The sequence below is a fragment of the Fusarium keratoplasticum genome, chromosome 6 (genome assembly GCF_025433545.1).
Source record: "Fusarium keratoplasticum isolate Fu6.1 chromosome 6, whole genome shotgun sequence".
NCBI classification, from domain to species: domain Eukaryota; kingdom Fungi; phylum Ascomycota; class Sordariomycetes; order Hypocreales; family Nectriaceae; genus Fusarium; species Fusarium keratoplasticum.
In genome coordinates, this window is record NC_070534.1 from 1129925 (window position 1) to 1146504 (window position 16580).

Here is a 16580-nt window from a genome sequence, read left to right on the forward strand (position 1 = left end):
GGTTAATTCAACGACACGTCTGTCGCCCCGTCTTCAGGGGTAAGTGAAGAGTCAACCAACTTATTATCTAAAAGCTGAAATCTGTCCGCCTTGGTAGTCACTCGATACTTGATGAACATGATCTGGAATCTTCGCCTTCAGCTGTATCCTCGGAGGTCCAATGCCTCCTCGGCTCATGCCCACAATGCCCGGCCCCCCCTTGTCGGAAATGCGCCATGATGTCGGCAATTCTGTCGGATTCGCCAATGCCTAGCTGCCCATTTGCACGCCAGGAAGCCTGCATCTGCATGTTGCCGATTGTTTCTAGGTCGTTCGATCAATCGGCTCCCGGGCGCCGTAACGGGCACCCTAGCCCTCATGTGAGGATGGTTCTAGCTGGAAGTCATTTCAATTCGCGCCGGAAGGCATGCAAATGGGGAGGTCTCAATACCATTATGTTGTTTCTCCACGTTCGCAGAGCACTTCGTGGGCCAGGATCAGCGTGGACCAGTACAAGACGGATGTTCTTATTCGGGAGCAATCAGTTTTGCCCGCGTCGTAAACGTAAATGTATCAATTCATGTAATGGAATTCTACGGTTCGATGTACAGAGTAGGCTGAACGCATTTATTTTGATCGGTAAATGCGGGTTGGCCTCATTCATGAGAGTTATTCATAAAGCCGTTTGTCTCAGTGGTGGCCTCGCCACCTGTGTGGTTTGGGTGCTCGTACAACGCTCAGTGCCCTTGTAATTCCATCATGGCGAGCGGAGCTTCGGTTGGGAACCAACCTGTTTGAAAACTTTAATTGTCTGCTGTGGCTTGTGTGAGTGATGGCGATAATGGTTTGTGTTGCCTCTTAGCTTCCACCAAGCCCCAAAGTACAATTATCAGAGATTCATTACAAAGAACATGCCAAATACCCGTTTCTCGCTCCTTCCAAGGTCTCTGTAAACAGGTCTTCCAGGTGGTGGCTGGCTGGGTGTCGGGTTGTTGGCGCTCAGGGGCTCCTAGGATTCATGTATCAATTTGACGACTCAGATGACAACAAACAGGGGATTTGGTGTAGGGGTATCACGTCTGCTTTGCATTAAAGCATCTGCAGAAGGCCGGGGGTTCAAATCCCTCAGTCTCCATCCTTTTTGCGCTTGAAAGGTCGGCCGTCTGGACTAGGCACCCCTGTCTCTTGTGTGGCCGAACCTTGGCGCCAGCAACCATCTAGCAGGCCTGAGAAATACTTTTTGCCGTTTGTTTAGCAGTCCTGCCATAGAATGGGGGGTTTGGACAAGGGAGAAAGCCTGAAGGGTGTAGCGTTGTTGACTGTTCTCCCACACCACCACCCTGATACTAGGGTTCACCCAAGCCCCTCCATACACTCCGCGATAAGAAGAACCAGCAAAAACACGACAGCAAATGTTAACAGGCAATCAAATTTATTGTCTACAGTTAAGGCGAGACATGGTTTGAGAACCTAGGCAGAAAACAAGCCTCAACCTACCAAAGACGCCAACCCCAGCCCGTCCCGGTCCGTGAGTCAACGGTGAGGACTCAGCCCCCTGCGCTAACAAGTTCCACTCTCTGTAAGGCTGACAGCGCAAGCCATGAATATACATCTGAACGCTTATAAGGCAGCTGGGAGATTGTCAAAGCTCGTCTGGAATCATCGTCCTTTTTCATCACTTGCATTGGGCAAAATGGCTGAAAGCTCTTCTTCTTCGTCAAACCCCTTGTACTTTTGGCGTGAGACGGATCCTGTCACGGGATACCTCTCGCAGTGGTACTACTGTCCCTTTCGCGATGACGGAGATGAAAAGAAGACGTACAAGACAGCCGAGCAGTAAGTACAAGTTGAAAAAGGTTGCGAGTGAAATATCATGGTTGACCAAGGTCAAGCTACATGATGCATCACAAAGCCCTCCTCTTCAACGACGAAAAAGTCGCCCTCCAGATCCTCCGCGCCGGACACCCCCGCGAGGTAAAGTCCCTGGGCCGCAAGGTCTCCAACTTTGACGAGGCCACCTGGAACGCGCACCGCCGCGAGATTGTGCGCCGCGGCAACGTGCTCAAGTTTACAAACGCCGTCTCCGAGGAAGGGTTCCAGAAGGGCACGCCCGCCAAGGGCAAGAGCGCGGTTAAGCGCAAGTATGAGCCCATTGAGGGGTCGCTGCGTGAGATGCTGCTGAGCACGGGGGAGAGGGAGATTGTTGAGGCGAGTCCGTTTGATAGGATCTGGGGTATTGGGTTCAAGGCGGCTGATGCGGAGGCTGCGAGGGAGAGTTGGGGGCAGAATTTGCTGGGATTGGAGTTGATGGAGGTGAGGAGGATTCTGAGAGAGCAAGGTGAGGAGAGAGAGACTAAGAAGCAAAAGAAGGAGGAGAAGAACGATAAAGATGAGGAGGAGAAAGATGGAGGCGAGAAGGAGACTGACAAGAAGGACGAGGATGAGAAGGACAAGGACGAATGATACCTCTGCGCGGCGCGTATACCAGAATGCTTAGTCGGCTTCAAGCCTTGAATATGTATTGGCCTTGAAAACTCAAGGTAACTTTTGGGTTATGATGTCTATAGTCCATCCTTTTCTTGTGAATACTCCCACCCATCTTGATATCGTCGTCCATCTCCTCCATCAGTAATCATACATACATACAAGAAGCCTCATCCCGAGGCAAGCAGAGCGGCGTGGTTTGTCCTTTTGTTTGCTGATTGTACAGCCCCATACCCATCCCCCCATGAATGCTCATTCGTTTTGTTGTTGTTGTTGCGTTGTGTGGTTTGTTGTTCGTGTCGAATGCCCGCCCTGATAATCCCACATGATGGCACATATTGTACAGTTATAAACACATATTAGGCGAACCGTCGTGAACCGCCCTCTTCCGGATATCCACAAAGTGCACCCCAACCCCTGACGCCGGATGTGAATTGATGGATGCAAGCCCCTTAGTACCAGTCTCGTCCGCTCTTCTGCATCTCAATCAGACGCCATCCCCGTGTCTCGGGGTTGTTGACGTCCTCGGGCACTCGCGTGATGCCGATGGCATAAGTCACCAGCTGCACCTTGTCCTCCATGCCGGCCGCAAGCTCGTTGGTCTTGGCGTTGCGGTAGACGTGGACCTCCTGGGTACGGCAGGTAATGATAAAGACGGGAACCTCGCCGGGGTCGAGCATGCGCGCTCGCAGAATGTCGACGTTGCGGATATCGAGGATCTTTCCGTCAGACTTCATGCCCGCCTGGAGGTATTGCTTGGTCAAGGCCTCGTACACAGAGTACTGAGCGGCCGAAAGCCAGAGCTTCAGGGTCTCAGTCTCGCCCTTGACGTAGGCATCCAGCACCTCGGGGAGAATGTATTCTCGGAGTTCCTGGAGGAAAGGCTCCACCTGGAAGCTGGGATCCATGGCTCGGAACTTCTTGATGACCATGGCCGTCTCGTTCTCGGCAAAGAAGCCGGCGATACGATCCGTGATGCTTCGGGCCGTCGACACGAGGGGGTTCTCAGACTCCTCGTACTTACCCTTCATGCTGAAGAGGCCCTGCACGAACTGGTTCTGGTCACGGAAATCCCTCCAAGCCTCCTTCCACGCCGCATCCTTGTGGACCGTCACGCTAGTGCCGGCACTACGTTTGTTAGAAATGTACTCGAAACTGGGACAAGTAAACTCACTTGGGATCCTCCTCCATGACCTCGCCAGCCTTGAATCCCCGCTGCTTATCCATGGCCTCTCGGCGTTTCCGGCGCTCCTCCTTCTCGACCCATCCACCATATCGTGAAGAGCTGCCATCGTCGATGACATTCTTGACGTCCTTATAAGCCTCGGTGTTTCGGATAGGCTGAGTAGCCTTGTCCATGGCGTCACCAGTCGCGTTGGCGGCCTTACGCACGCCCTTCATAACTGAGGTATCCCAGGTCCAAGTAGCGCCCTTGCCGATGGCGCTGGCGGTCACCTTGGCACCCTTGGTGACAGTTGAAGAAACGGCGCCGGTGGACTTCTCGTAGGCCTCGCGAGCACGTCGCACACCCTCGCTCTCGGCGAACTGGTTGGCGGCGGCGCCGATCTGCTTGGTCGACTCATTCCACTCTTGCGACTTCTGGAACTCGGTGTTCATGGTCTCCATGAATACCTGCCAGGGAGTCTTGTCACCGTGAGGAGGGGGAGGAGGGATATCCTCCTTCTTGTCCTTACCCTCCTCCTTGCCTTCCTTTCCTTCCTTGCCGGCATCCTCGCCATTCTCACCCTTCTCACCCTCCTCGGTCTTCTTAGACTGTTCCTCTTCAGGCTTGGTCTCGGACTTGTTCTCCGACTCGGCCTCGGCGGGCTTCTTCTCCTTGGCGTCGGTCGCAGCGGCACCTGAGGCTGACTTTTCGGTCTTTGGCTTATCTTCTTGAGATAGACGGCTAGAGAGGTGGAAGAGGCGAGATTGGACGGTGTAAGTGGGGGAAAGGCGAAGCTCGGAGGGCAGGAAGGAAGATCTCAACGGCGATCGAACTGCACCGGACAGCATTGGGCCTTGTGACCTTGCGCCATCGCGAACGGCATTCTGTGAGAGCTGGGAGGCTAGTCTCCGGTAGGCGGGACATGTGCCGGCGGAGAGCTGAGCGGAGGCCCGTGAGAGGGCCTTTTCCGAGGGTGCCGTTCTTCTCGCGAGGGAGTTCATGATTGCAACAACACAAAGAGACAAGAAGCCCTCCACAGAACACGATTGAACGTGGATTGAGGCGTTTGGGATAGGAAAAATGGACGGTGGAAGGTGGTGGAAGAGGCGCGAGGAAATTTTGGTTTGCGATCTCGGTTCGGGGCGGGAGGAAGGCGGGCGAGACGGCAAAGCCTCGGCAGAACCGCCGGACCCCGGCCCGTTGGAGCATTGGATCGGAGGAAAAATTGGCAGAAGCCGACACCACCATCAAAGATTCGCTCGTTAGTTCACGACCAGGCAATGCGCACAAGATGAGCCGGCCATTGACGAGTCGCCTCGCGGCGCAATCGATCCTCCGGGGCCCCCGAGCCACCGCCTCCAAGTCCTCCTTCCAGATTGCCCGCCCAATCTCACAGACGAGTGCCCGCCGCGATGATGATCTCCCACCTCCTCCGCCTCGAGCACCCCGGAAGAGGGTCCTGGGCCAACCCAGCGCCTCGTCGTTCCTCCAGAGCATCTACGGCAAGTCACAGCCGAACGCCGCCCAGACGCCCCAGAACAATGCCATGGCCAGTCTTTCCCAGAGCCTCGCCCTCAAGGCTCTGAAGAAGACTAATCTCGATATGAGCCCTCTCGGAGGAGGGGCCATGCGGGCAGCACAAGCCAAGGAGGACGACCTCGAGCCATTCCACTTCCACATCTACTCGCACAAGCACAACACCCACATCACCTGCACAAAGCCCAATCGCGAACCCATCATTTCCCTCTCGGCCGGCAACATTGGCTTCCGCAAGTCTCGACGCGGCACATTCGATTCCGCCTACTCCCTCACAAAGTACGTCCTGGAGCGATTGATCCACACCGGCTGGCCCATGAAGATGAACCGGTTGGAGGTGGTGCTGCGAGGCTTCGGTCAGGGACGAGAGGCGGCCCTCAAGGTCCTGATGAGCCCAGAGGGCAAAGTCCTGCGTGACAAGATTGTCCGTGTGGCCGATTCCACAAGAATCAAGTTTGCCGGAACCAGAAGCGAGAAGCCCAGACGTCTATAAATGGGCTGGAACTGGGTTGTTCGGGTTTATACTGTTTGATGCTTCAGCCGCAAGAGGTTGGAAGTGAATGTACTATTCATACTCTGTACGACTACTATACAAATGAACAAGACCTAACTTGCGCCGACCTGCAAGTTCCTAACGAATGAATCTGCCCCAACTTAAAACCATTGGTATCGTGCTGACCGAGTTGAAGGAGCCGCCCAACTCCAAACACCAAAACAAAGTGACACAGCCAAATTGGCTGCAATGCATACCCAACATCATGACTCCCAGTCCTATCGCCGTGGGAGCCTTTCGGCGGGGGGCAGTCTTCGCCCGTCAGAGTCTCGCACGGCTTGCTTTCCTTTGCCACTACCACCACGCCTTCTCTCCTCTTCACTATCCCATTCTTCATCATATATGCTGCCATCGTTGCTCTCTGTCAAGAGATGCGGAGCAGATGCCCCCAACATGCGGGAATGCTCATCCGAGTTATCGTAATCGTCTAGGAGTGCGCCATCGCTGGTATCGTATTCGGGGGGCTCGATCCAATCTCGCGGGACGACGCATGGCAACGCTACACCGATACTGGCGGCGCGGTTTAGCCAAGACGGGCCGGCTTGGCCTGTGAGCTTCTTGCATAGATATGATGTGAAGTGGTTGCAGTTCTTTGTTAGAAGGTTGTACGAGGTACCGAGGAACTCGTCCGAGGCCGCCCGAAGTGTCGCATCAATCTCCTGATCGCTCGCAAGAGTGAAGCCGTGTAGGATCTCGCATCGAAATGTGCCTCCGGGAGGCTCGGTTCTGGGCTTTGTCCAGTACACGCCTGTAAGCCCTCGCTTGTCGTGTCCACCGTAAGCGTATTCCCTGCCGTTGATTACAACGCCAGAATGAAGAAGTGAGGCGCCGACTGTCCATAGCACCGAGGAGAGGCGGCCGGGCTATCAATGGCACACGGGTTAGAGCTTCGTCATAAGGTTGGGGTTGGGGAGCCTGTCTCACCGGGAGTAGGTCGTAGACATGGATGGTTATCTCGGTCTTTTGTAGCGATAGCGTTGATCGGTGAGATCTGCTCACCGACGAGCTCTTTTTGGGTCGAGGCATTGTGATAAGAGTTGGCGCGGAAAGCGTCGCGATAGATGCGACGATGCGACGTCAGAGTGCGTCGGAGAGCTTGGGGTTGATGGTGTAGGGTGAAGGCGGGGCGACCGGGACACTGTACGAATATATGGTGGAAGGCGCGGAGAGTTGGTGGCTTCCTTCAAGAGAGCAAAGAAGATCTACCAGGACTAGAATCTAGCCAAAAGCGATCATGAACAATGAAGAAGGAAGTTTGAAGGACAAGAAAGCGGAGGTGCCCGGCCCGGCTAGATCGACGTTGGTTTTGACAATCAAATACTCGGCGAAGCAACCTGCAGCGCCTCCAAAGCTAAGGCACAGTACCTGACTGACTCCAGGCCCAGGCTGCCGCTACCCGCTGTGATTCACTGCCACTTACTGCCCAGGCATTTTATCCGCGTACAGCGTAAGCGTCACAAGAATTCCAAGGGTCCATCTCTCTCCTTCTGCGCACGGCCGTGCCTGCCTACGACATCGGCTGCTTTCGTCAGCCAATGACGTTGTCCCCGGTTCTCATCCGGATCAATAGCTTCTCCGCGTAACCGAAAACTTGGCGGGGCCCAACCTCTCTTACCAGCCAAGGTGGGGTGGAACAAATTCTCATCTCATCTCGCAAGCTCCGTCTCGCAAATAAAAAGAGAAATTTCTTCTTCTTCACTTTTTCCCTCCCCTTTTCTCTCTTCCCTCGACGTCGCTCTCGTTTCGAAGCCGTCCAGGGCAATCGAGGTTGGCACTAGCCAACCAATCTCTTCACCACGAAGCCCTTTACCTCTACTCTCACCTTCGCTTCTATCTCCCCTCACTTCGCACCCCGCGCAGCAAGCTCTGCAGCTCTTGGACACGTTCCATCATCTTCGCGCTTCGGCCTGGTCGTCTTTGTTCAACGTCGCAACTACGCCAAGTCAAGAAATAAGATGCCTCCTAAGAAGCAGGTTGTCGAGGAGAAGATCCCGCTGGGCAGGCCCGGTAACAGCTTGAAGAGTGGCATTGTATGCTACCCCTCCACTGACAATCGTCATGCCATCTTGATCGCGTGCTAACACCCAACCCAGGTCGGTCTGGCCAACGTCGGCAAATCCACCCTCTTCCAGGCCATCACCAAGTGCAATCTTGGTAACCCAGCTGTATGAAGCCCCTCGCCGCCCGTCGCCCTTAGATCCGGGGTGCTGACAGCATCAAGAACTTCCCTTATGCCACAATCGACCCCGAGGAAGCTCGTGTCATCGTCCCCGATGACCGATTCGACTGGCTGGTCGAGAAGTACAAGCCCAAGTCGGTTGTCCCCGCCAACTTGACCGTCTACGATATTGCCGGTCTGACCCGCGGCTCATCCACCGGCGCTGGTCTTGGAAACGCTTTCCTGTCCCACATTCGTGCTGTCGATGCCATCTTCCAGGTGGTTCGTTGCTTCGATGATGCCGAGATTATTCACATCGAGGGTGACGTGAACCCCACCCGTGATCTCGACATCATCAGCGAGGAGCTGCGACTCAAGGATATTGAGTTTGTCGAGAAGGCTCTCGAGAACCAGAAGAAGAAGACCCGCATGGGTGGTCAGAGTCTGGAGCAGAAGAAGGCCCGTCAAGAGCAGGAGATCATTGAGAAGATCCTGGCTTGGCTCAACGATGGCAAGGATGTCCGCAAGGGCAACTGGGGACCCAAGGAGGTAAGACTTTTCCAATTTTTCTCGTTTCATTATCCCCTGCTTGCATGATGACAAAAGGCCTATTGGCCTGATCTAATCCCAGCTCGTCGAATGCCTCACCTAAATAACGCTTAGAGGCATTGTGAGATAAACTTTACTCTGATAGCAATACCCTCTACCTGATTTCGCTTTGGATCATGGTCATCGAGCACACGCTAACCCGCTCGTATAGGTCGAGGTCATCAACCCTCTTTTCCTCCTGACGGCCAAGCCCGTTGTCTACCTCGTCAACTTGTCTGAGAAGGACTTTATCCGAAAGAAGAACAAGCATCTTCCTAAGATTGTCGAGTGGATCAACGAGAACGCCAAGGGCGATCCTCTTATCCCCATCTCCGTGTCCTACGAGTCTCGTCTCACCCAGTTCGAGACCGAGGCTGAGGCCAAGGAGGAGCAGAAGAACGTTGGCGCCGACTCAGCTCTGCCGAAGGTTATTCTCCAGATGCGCAAGACCCTCCAGCTGGGCAGCTTCTTCACTGTCGGACCTGATGAGGTTCGATCATGGACCATCCGCACTGGCACCAAGGCCCCCCAGGCTGCCGGTGTCATCCACACTGACTTCGAGAAGACCTTCATCCAGGCTCTCGTTTTCAACTACAACACCCTGAAGGAGCTCGGTGACGAGTCCGAGGTCAAGGCCAAGGGCAAGGTCATGACCAAGGGTAAGGAGTATGTCGTGGAGGATGGCGACATTCTTCACATCAAGGCTGGTGCCGCCAAGGGTTAAATGAACAACACCCTGCCACCGGTCGTATTTAATTATATAGACAAAAGTTAAATGCAACGATGTGATGAAGTCAATCTTATGCCCCCGTGTCTGTGCATGTTCTTGTGTGATCAATTGTTGAATGGACAGCCATGTACCTCATTTGTATTGTCATGCCTCGGGAACGGTATTTAGATGCGCTGTTGATCTTTCGTGAACGCTACAGACAGGCACACTCCAAGCATTCTTTTCGCAAAATCCTGGTCCGACTGGCCGAGGGTTGCTGGGCAAGATGTCGGCGAGACGGCCCTTGAAGGTGCTGCAGCACTGCCCAGGCTCTGACTGAATCATGACACACCCTAAGTCTTAAGAGCACTTCTGGATACACTCGTCCAAGTTCAGATCCTGGAACAGCTGGAGTCTCAGCGCAGTGCTCCTCTAGAAGCCCTGAGCTGAGACACAGGTCGGGTCACCGAGGGCGTTGAGCTTGAGGGCTGGGTTGGGACACTTCCGGAAGTCGGGGTTGGATTTACAGAGAGGCTTAATTGATATTGTCGTGAGCGCAGATGAGGTTTAAGTCGTGAAGGTGGTGAAGTCTGTAGTGGTTGACGGGGTTGTTGAAGCTTCCGATTTGAGGGAGGTGGTATAACTGGGTCTACAGAAAGATGCTTCAGCTCCAGTTACGGCCAAAGCCGTGAACAACATCAGAAACTTATAGCACAGAATTTTGAACCGAGTAGTAGGACGTGTGTGAAGGGGGAGGTGGTTGAGGAGGAGCGTACGAGGGTTGATGTGACCTCTTCTAAATAACAAATACGACGAACTCTCAGCTGGAAAGGCCCCTGGGCCTGGCAACTGGCAACCGACTAGAACGGGAGCTCCTCTGTATATAGTTGATAACGGCATGTCATTACTTTGTAGTTACTGAACAGCAGTTCCATGAGATATAATAAGAGCTCTCGAAGTTTCCCAACTTTCAACATGCTGAAGGAGTCTCTACAACTCAAGTTGGGGGCGTTGACCCTTATTCCGCACCCCTTAGTCTTACAATTTCGTAAATAGTAAAATTTTAGAGGTAATATCTGAAGAGATGCTACGGCCTTGACATGATTTTCGCTACAACTCTTCTCTAATAAGTCCTATCGACCTTGAAGTATTTCCGCAAGCTAGTAAAACCTGACATTGATTTACTCGAGTTACTTGAGTGAAAGCAGTTTCCAAACTTTCTCGGACTTGTTGAAAGCTGAACAAAGCACATTTGGGACGATTTATCACCCATATATTTGTAAACAGGAACAAAGGACTAGACGGAACTTGGCATTTGCTGATCTTGCCCCAGCCTGTCCAGAATAGAAATACCACGGCCAATTACGTTGTAATGAGCGAATCCTGCCGATTACTCTATGTTGTATGATCTAGTAGTAACTTGCCCGCAAAAAAAAAAAAAAAAAAAAAAAGACTAGCATTAGTTAGACTGGTGTTTGAAACAAAGTCTTTGGGTCTTTCTAAGCTGGCAGAGCTAGAGGACTGTCGGTCCAAGTCGATCACAATGTATTTCTTTCAGCCTCTTGGTTAACAGGACAGCTTGAATGACTACCTATAGCCGTAGAATGAAGAGATATAAGTGGTAAACTATTGTATTTGTTCGGCTGCTATTTGAGGTAAGTTGGGAAGGGTTTATCATTGTTGTGGTGGCGGAGGTCTATGATGACAAAAATCTGATATTACCATATCTGACAGGATATGACATCTCTACAAAAAGCAACCAAGTTTACGATCCTTTCATCTAGATTATATACCATGCTTTAGATCTAATAGCAAGCAAACAATTCGGAGAAACCGAACATGCAGGACCTGACCTTGCTCCACCCATTGGTCCCCCTCGTTCCCTGCTTGAGAATGACACATCATGATCTGAGAATCCTGCATGGCAGAACCTTATAGCATCATGAAATGGCAAAAAAGAAATTGTTTTGCCGTCAGCAAGACTCGAACTTGCGTTTTCAGTGCTTCAAGTTGACCACAAACTGATGTACTAACCCCTATACGATGACGGCTTTTATTTGATGAAACACGAAGCTTCTATGCATTCTATATACCCTCGCTTACACACTACTAAGCCACCTTCCCCTCCACTTCCAACCTCCATGTCTGAGCCAACTGTCTTTCTGTAGCAAATGTTTGCCCTACTCAGATATCTTGGGCTTAGACAAAGTTGCCGCTTCCAGTGCAACGAGAAAGAGGAAATTCCTTCTTGGAGCAAAGAGTAATGGCACCTATCAGGGAGTTAGTTGATACATATTAACCAGAAGCAGCATCGTATCTTACCAGAAACCCACTTAATACCAGCATACTCCTTCTCCTCAAAGGAATCAGCAGAGAAGGTACCCGACTCAGTCTGAGAGCCAATGCAGCCCTTCAAGACCCTGCCATACTTTCTAGTCTTGATGGGCTTGGTGATCATGACTCCCGAGTAACCGTCAGCAACCTTGGCAGCAATGTTGATGCTCGCAGAGGAGGTCCAAGTGCGGCTGTAGTCGACACCAAAAGATAGGCCAAGCTTATCCTTGACGACAGTCCAGTCTGCACCACCGCTGACGCTCACGCTGTTGCTGACACTGTAGCCAGAGGTGACGGAGACGGTGATGCCATCGCCGGTGCCGATGATGACAGGGGACATTTGCACGTCCCAGTCGACAAAGGTCTCTGAGCGGTCTGTGACGACAGCCGTGGTCAAGTCACACTGACGCTTCGAGAGAGAGTCGTCGTTACTGGACTTGGGAGCCTTGAAGGAGTGGGAGGGGGCAGGGAAGGCTTCGGGGACTTCTGGGATGTCCTCGGAAATGCCGTCGGACGCGATGAGGCTGTGATAGACGCTCTCATGGACGACCTCCACTGTTATCTCGTTAGTATTCTAAACATTGTGGTAGAGGATACGGAGTCTTGGCGAGGAAAATCAAACTAAGGTGAGATGGGATGCGTTACTTACTGCGACCTTCACCGTAGAGGATGACCTCGTCCGGCTGAAGGATGTGCTCCGGAGTCCACTTGGTGCTGTTCAGTCCATGGAAGGGAGCAGCACTAACAGTGGTCGCCAGGACCAAGCCCAAGAAACTGGAGGAGAGCATACTGGCAGAGACAAAGAGTGTTCAGAGAAAGGACTTTAGTAGAAGAGAGAGATGGTTTGCTGTGTAACTGCTCTTTTCTGAATTTCGTCGCGCCTCGACCCAAGGTATTATATCACAAAACCTATACGAGCCCCATCCCGTTGACTGCGCTTCATGAGTTGATTTCATTACGAGATAGAGATGCCGTCTTTTCCATTGTAGATTACGATCCGTCTCTCAACTTTCCTCATCTATCGTCCTTCTGGAAACAACCCCCTGTCAAGGTTTCCGCCCATCTCACAGAACCCCTGCCAACAACCCCCCTTGTCACCTGCCAAACTCTAAACCGCGCGTCGAGAGACGTCACTGGATAGATAGAGATCCTAAAGGGTCCTCATTCGGTGGGGGCTGGTACTTCCACGAATGCCAACAGATGCAGATCTTGTTTCGGTTTTCATCTTGGGATAAGAGCGGCGGAGGATTGCAAGGGCCATCGCATTGATTCTCGGAAACGCCGTTGCCCTTTTGCCGTCTTTTCGTTAAAGATCTTCATGACGTAGAGATAAGTCTTGTCTGTTTTAAGAAGGTAAGGCTGATAACGTGGCCGCGTGGTTTGATATCACGTCCTCGAGAGGCATAGTTGAGGAGGCCATCGTGAAACACCAGTCGTGGGGGGGTTGATGAATACGAGGCGGTGACTCCATTGAGTAATCTAGTTGACCTTGAAGGATTGTGAACAATATGGCTCATGGGGTGTTATATACCGAGTTGAGTCCGGATCACCATCTCAAGCACTAACCGAAGTAGCACTCATCACTCTTCTGTCTCTGTCTCCCTGCCTCCATTATCTCTGTCTCTCTCCCTCTCGTCAAACTTTACGACAAGTCAACATGAAGTACACTACCATCACCGCTCTTCTCTCCCTCACCAGCGGGTCAGTCTCCCCTTAAACCAACACTTGGAGGCTTGCTAACTAGCCCCCAGAGTCTTTGCCGACCTGCACAACGTTGCAGTGTGCGTCACTGGCAGAAAGTACTCGTCCATCGGCGGTACTCCCTTCAGCGTCAGCTACACCTGGGCAAAGGAGTTTGAGATGCTCCCAGATGCCACCAAGTGTGCCTGCGAGGCCTACAGGAACCGCAACACTGGTGATAACCAGTGGGATCAGTGCCCTGACTGCACTTTTGTAAGTCCCCTTCCTCTCAGCGAGTTCCTGCTTGACTAACGGTTGTTCAGGATGGCACATACTGCAACTCTGCTGGCTGGCACATTGGTGGTGATGAGGTAAGAAGCCTTTCCCCCGAAACTGACTCCAGATCTAACATGTTTGAAAGATCACGTACTACTGCGAAGAGATCTGCCATGCACAGGGCGCTGAGGCCAACCCCAGCTGAAGAGCTGGCAACTGAAAGTGGAAGTTCGCGTAGTAGCGTGTAGTTGAGTTTACTAGTTGAAATCTGGGACGTGCTTGGTGGATTCTTCTTCTGGGGCGACGATCGGATCTCGTATCCGTGGGCAGCGGTGTAAATATCTCAACTTATACTTGGTTTGGTGTCGTTTCTTCTAAGGCTAGTTACTTCTAGGAGTTGGGTTTGTAGATCTCACAGTAAAGCACCCACTTGACAAGGCATAGTCGACAGCTATGGGCAAGTTGACACGACGAGGAATAAAAGGACCTGCTAGATTTGGACAAGTTTTTGTTGATTTGATTAAATACTAAAGGAATTACAGAGAGAAGAAAAAACACAGGCTATTTATTCGTGACATCATCATTGTCTTTTTCTATCCAATTCATCCATTCCCGAGGCGATCGTCAGCGTTCAATCATCATTCGCAACCAGGCGTTGACGTTTCTATCAAAGAAACCATCTTAGATGCCGCCGTATCGAACACCTCGCTTTCCAAGCTCCTTGCGGCCAATGGCATCCTCGGGCCAGACCCAGCCGCGACTCCGCTTGGCCTCCCGCTTCTCAGCCAGCTGAGGTTGGGGGATCCACGAGTCTCGGGGCTGGGCCTTGCGACGGGTTCCCTCGGCGGGAGCACCGATCTCGGCGCGCCAGTGAGCCTGTCCGGCAGGCGTGTCGTCACTGGCGAGCTGGCACAGGCCCCAGAGGGCGAGGCATGCAGTCAATGGCGTCTCATGGGGGAGAGTGGAGGCGTCTCCCTCAGGCGCGGATGAGGCAAGCTGGACAGAGGTGACCTCGAGGTCACCAAAGAATGGAGTAGTCTCAGTACCGTTGCGAACGAGAACCAGCTCGATCTCGGTAAGAATGAAGCCGTAGCGGCATCCATGCTCGCGCATAGCATGGTGGATGGCGGCGAGGCCGCGAAGGTACTCGACCCGCTTGATGTTACCCTCGACACGCATGCCAGTGTTGAAGCGGTCGAAGCTTCGGACCAGGCCGACAACACGGGCAGTGGGCTTGCCGCCGAACATGGCAGCGGCAGTAGCAGACTCGCCAGCACCATTGGCGACAAACACAAGGTCATTGAGGCCAGAAGTCTTGGGGGGCACGGACAGGTGCAGTGGGCGGGTTGAGGACATGGCCAGGGCCGAGTTCAGCTTGGGGAGGTAGTAGGAGGCGTAGATGGAGTGGAGGGCAGCCTCAGTCTCGGGGTGGCGCGACGTAAAGGCAGGTTGAGGGAGCAGAGAAGCCGGGACGGGCGATGTGAGCAGAGCAGTGGCACCAGGAAGAGAGAGGATGGTGGCAGCGTTGAAGGAGGACCAAGAGCGAATGTTTCGGACGTCCCACCAGAAGTGCTTAGTAGTAGCATCGCGAAGAGGGAATGAGATGGTGCGGACCAGTGAGGCTGCAGGGTTGGAGCAAGTAAGGAAGCTGATGAGGTTGGTGTTGGGAGTGGGGTCCGGAGTAGTAGAGATGCTCAAGGGGGACTGAGAACGAGGGCTGTAGTTGTATGAAGCGAATCCATAGTCGGACTGGGGCTGAGGAGTAGCGATAGGAACGTATGTGGGCATCTGACGGTAGGTTGGGTACCCATACTTGTCAAGAGTGGTGTTGTCGAGGCTGGAGGCACGACGCGAGTGGGAAGAACCCGAGACATGAGTGGCAAAGTTGGCTGGGGAAGTAAGGAGAGCTCCGGACAGATCGTCGGTTTGGCTAGAGAATGAAGTGTTGACAGAGGCAACAGTGGCGGGAGAGTCAAAAGTGATGGCGTGGATGGACTCGGGGTTGGTGTAACTGCGAGTGTGACGGGACGGCCTGGGGGCAGGAGGCGTCGTCATGCGGTAGTGACCACAGGGAGTAGCGTCAATGTCCTGGTCCTGGGAGCGGATCTTGGGGAGCAGAAGAGGCCCATGTTGGCGGACAGGAGGTGAAGCACGGGGGGGAGTGGTGAGACGGGAAGCAAGAGATTCCGGGTCGGACTCGGCAGAGGCGGTGGAGTAGACCGAGACCTTTGAAGATGAACGAGAGTGGCCGGAAATGTGGCCGGCAGCATTAGCAGAGGCCGAAGCATACGCCATGTCGAGGAGAGCCTGGTCAAAGGGCATTACGGGCATAGCAGGAGGCGGGCTTGGGCGCTCAATCGAGGCCGAAGGAAAGTTGAAGTCGAAGGGCATGTCGACTGCCAGACTGTTGGGAAAGGGAGAGTTAGTGGTTTGGTATAAAAGATATAATGCGGGATGGGATGGCTTACGCAGACATGTTGGGCGGCTGGTATTAGTGGTCGTATGTCTATCGATGCAGGTGGTGTTGTATCAAGGTCAGGGATTAGGAGACCAGCTCCAGTAGATGCAATCGTGAAACGGCGAGTATGGGGAGTTTCAGAGAGCAAGATGCCTCGGTTTGTGAGGTTTGAGAGACAGAGAGATGGCCTTGTGTGTTGTCTTTTTGTTGGTTCGGACGGACGATTATGGTGCGAGGAATGAGACGACGAGCAAGTGATACCGGACCACAAAAGCACAGGAGAAAAGGAAAAGGAGAAGGATGAGATGATTGGTAAAAGACAGGCTGATGATGAACCGAGCGAGTATGAGAAATGAGACCCAGGGCGAGGCCGTCTTCTTATGCTCGTTACAAAGCAGTGCAGAGCAAATGGTTGGCGATGGGCGGCTGGCCGGCAGGGGACCCATCCGAACTGGACGAAACAAGAAACATGGCAAACACGCAAGAGAATGATGTGAAACACGTCTCTTCTTTGTCTGCCGACGCGCGGGGGGGGGGACCACACGCGCGCTACTGTCGCTGTCTTCTTGGTGTAAGTTGACAGAACGAGATCTGGCGATGCAGACATGTACAGGTAGGGCCGTGATTCGCCGGCCCAATGATATTGACACTGTACCCACA

General features: G+C 53.0%; 7 protein-coding genes and 1 pseudogene across 8 annotated transcripts, besides 1 other annotated feature; 4 read left to right on the forward strand and 4 right to left on the reverse strand.

Annotated features, from left to right (window-relative positions):
* Positions 1-1606: 1606 nt before the first annotated feature.
* NCS57_00832300 lies at positions 1607-2442 on the forward strand (annotated as a pseudogene). Its single transcript has 2 exons — positions 1607-1815; positions 1872-2442.
* Positions 1607-2442: a sequence feature.
* A 473-nt stretch (positions 2443-2915) lies between these two features.
* On the reverse strand, positions 2916-4629 carry NCS57_00832400 (Tim44 domain-containing protein; the record flags this gene model as incomplete). The annotated part of the gene is made up of 2 exons (XM_053058143.1): positions 2916-3591; positions 3638-4629. 2 exons carry the CDS (start codon positions 4627-4629, stop codon positions 2916-2918), a joined length of 1668 nt encoding a protein of 555 aa, XP_052911974.1.
* Positions 4630-4865: 236 nt separating this feature from the next.
* Positions 4866-5657, forward strand: NCS57_00832500 (uncharacterized protein; the record flags this gene model as incomplete). Its single annotated transcript, XM_053058144.1, has 1 exon — positions 4866-5657. Exon 1 carries the CDS (start codon positions 4920-4922, stop codon positions 5655-5657), a length of 738 nt encoding a protein of 245 aa, XP_052911975.1. The 5' UTR covers positions 4866-4919.
* A 278-nt stretch (positions 5658-5935) lies between these two features.
* Positions 5936-6743, reverse strand: NCS57_00832600 (PPPDE domain-containing protein; the record flags this gene model as incomplete). The annotated part of the gene is made up of 2 exons (XM_053058145.1): positions 5936-6580; positions 6642-6743. The coding sequence occupies 2 exons, from the start codon at positions 6741-6743 to the stop codon at positions 5936-5938; spliced, it is 747 nt and encodes a 248-aa protein (XP_052911976.1).
* Positions 6744-7672: 929 nt separating this feature from the next.
* On the forward strand, positions 7673-9187 carry NCS57_00832700 (Obg-like ATPase 1; the record flags this gene model as incomplete). The annotated part of the gene is made up of 4 exons (XM_053058146.1): positions 7673-7747; positions 7811-7882; positions 7939-8424; positions 8636-9187. The coding sequence occupies 4 exons, from the start codon at positions 7673-7675 to the stop codon at positions 9185-9187; spliced, it is 1185 nt and encodes a 394-aa protein (XP_052911977.1).
* A 2184-nt stretch (positions 9188-11371) lies between these two features.
* Positions 11372-12294, reverse strand: NCS57_00832800 (uncharacterized protein; the record flags this gene model as incomplete). The annotated part of the gene is made up of 3 exons (XM_053058147.1): positions 11372-11442; positions 11495-12061; positions 12156-12294. The coding sequence occupies 3 exons, from the start codon at positions 12292-12294 to the stop codon at positions 11372-11374; spliced, it is 777 nt and encodes a 258-aa protein (XP_052911978.1).
* An 869-nt stretch (positions 12295-13163) lies between these two features.
* NCS57_00832900 (uncharacterized protein) lies at positions 13164-13667 on the forward strand (the record flags this gene model as incomplete). Its single annotated transcript, XM_053058148.1, has 4 exons — positions 13164-13207; positions 13258-13459; positions 13510-13557; positions 13608-13667. 4 exons carry the CDS (start codon positions 13164-13166, stop codon positions 13665-13667), a joined length of 354 nt encoding a protein of 117 aa, XP_052911979.1.
* Positions 13668-14143: 476 nt separating this feature from the next.
* On the reverse strand, positions 14144-15938 carry NCS57_00833000 (uncharacterized protein; the record flags this gene model as incomplete). The annotated part of the gene is made up of 2 exons (XM_053058149.1): positions 14144-15866; positions 15931-15938. 2 exons carry the CDS (start codon positions 15936-15938, stop codon positions 14144-14146), a joined length of 1731 nt encoding a protein of 576 aa, XP_052911980.1.
* Between the last annotated feature and the right edge of the window lie 642 nt (positions 15939-16580).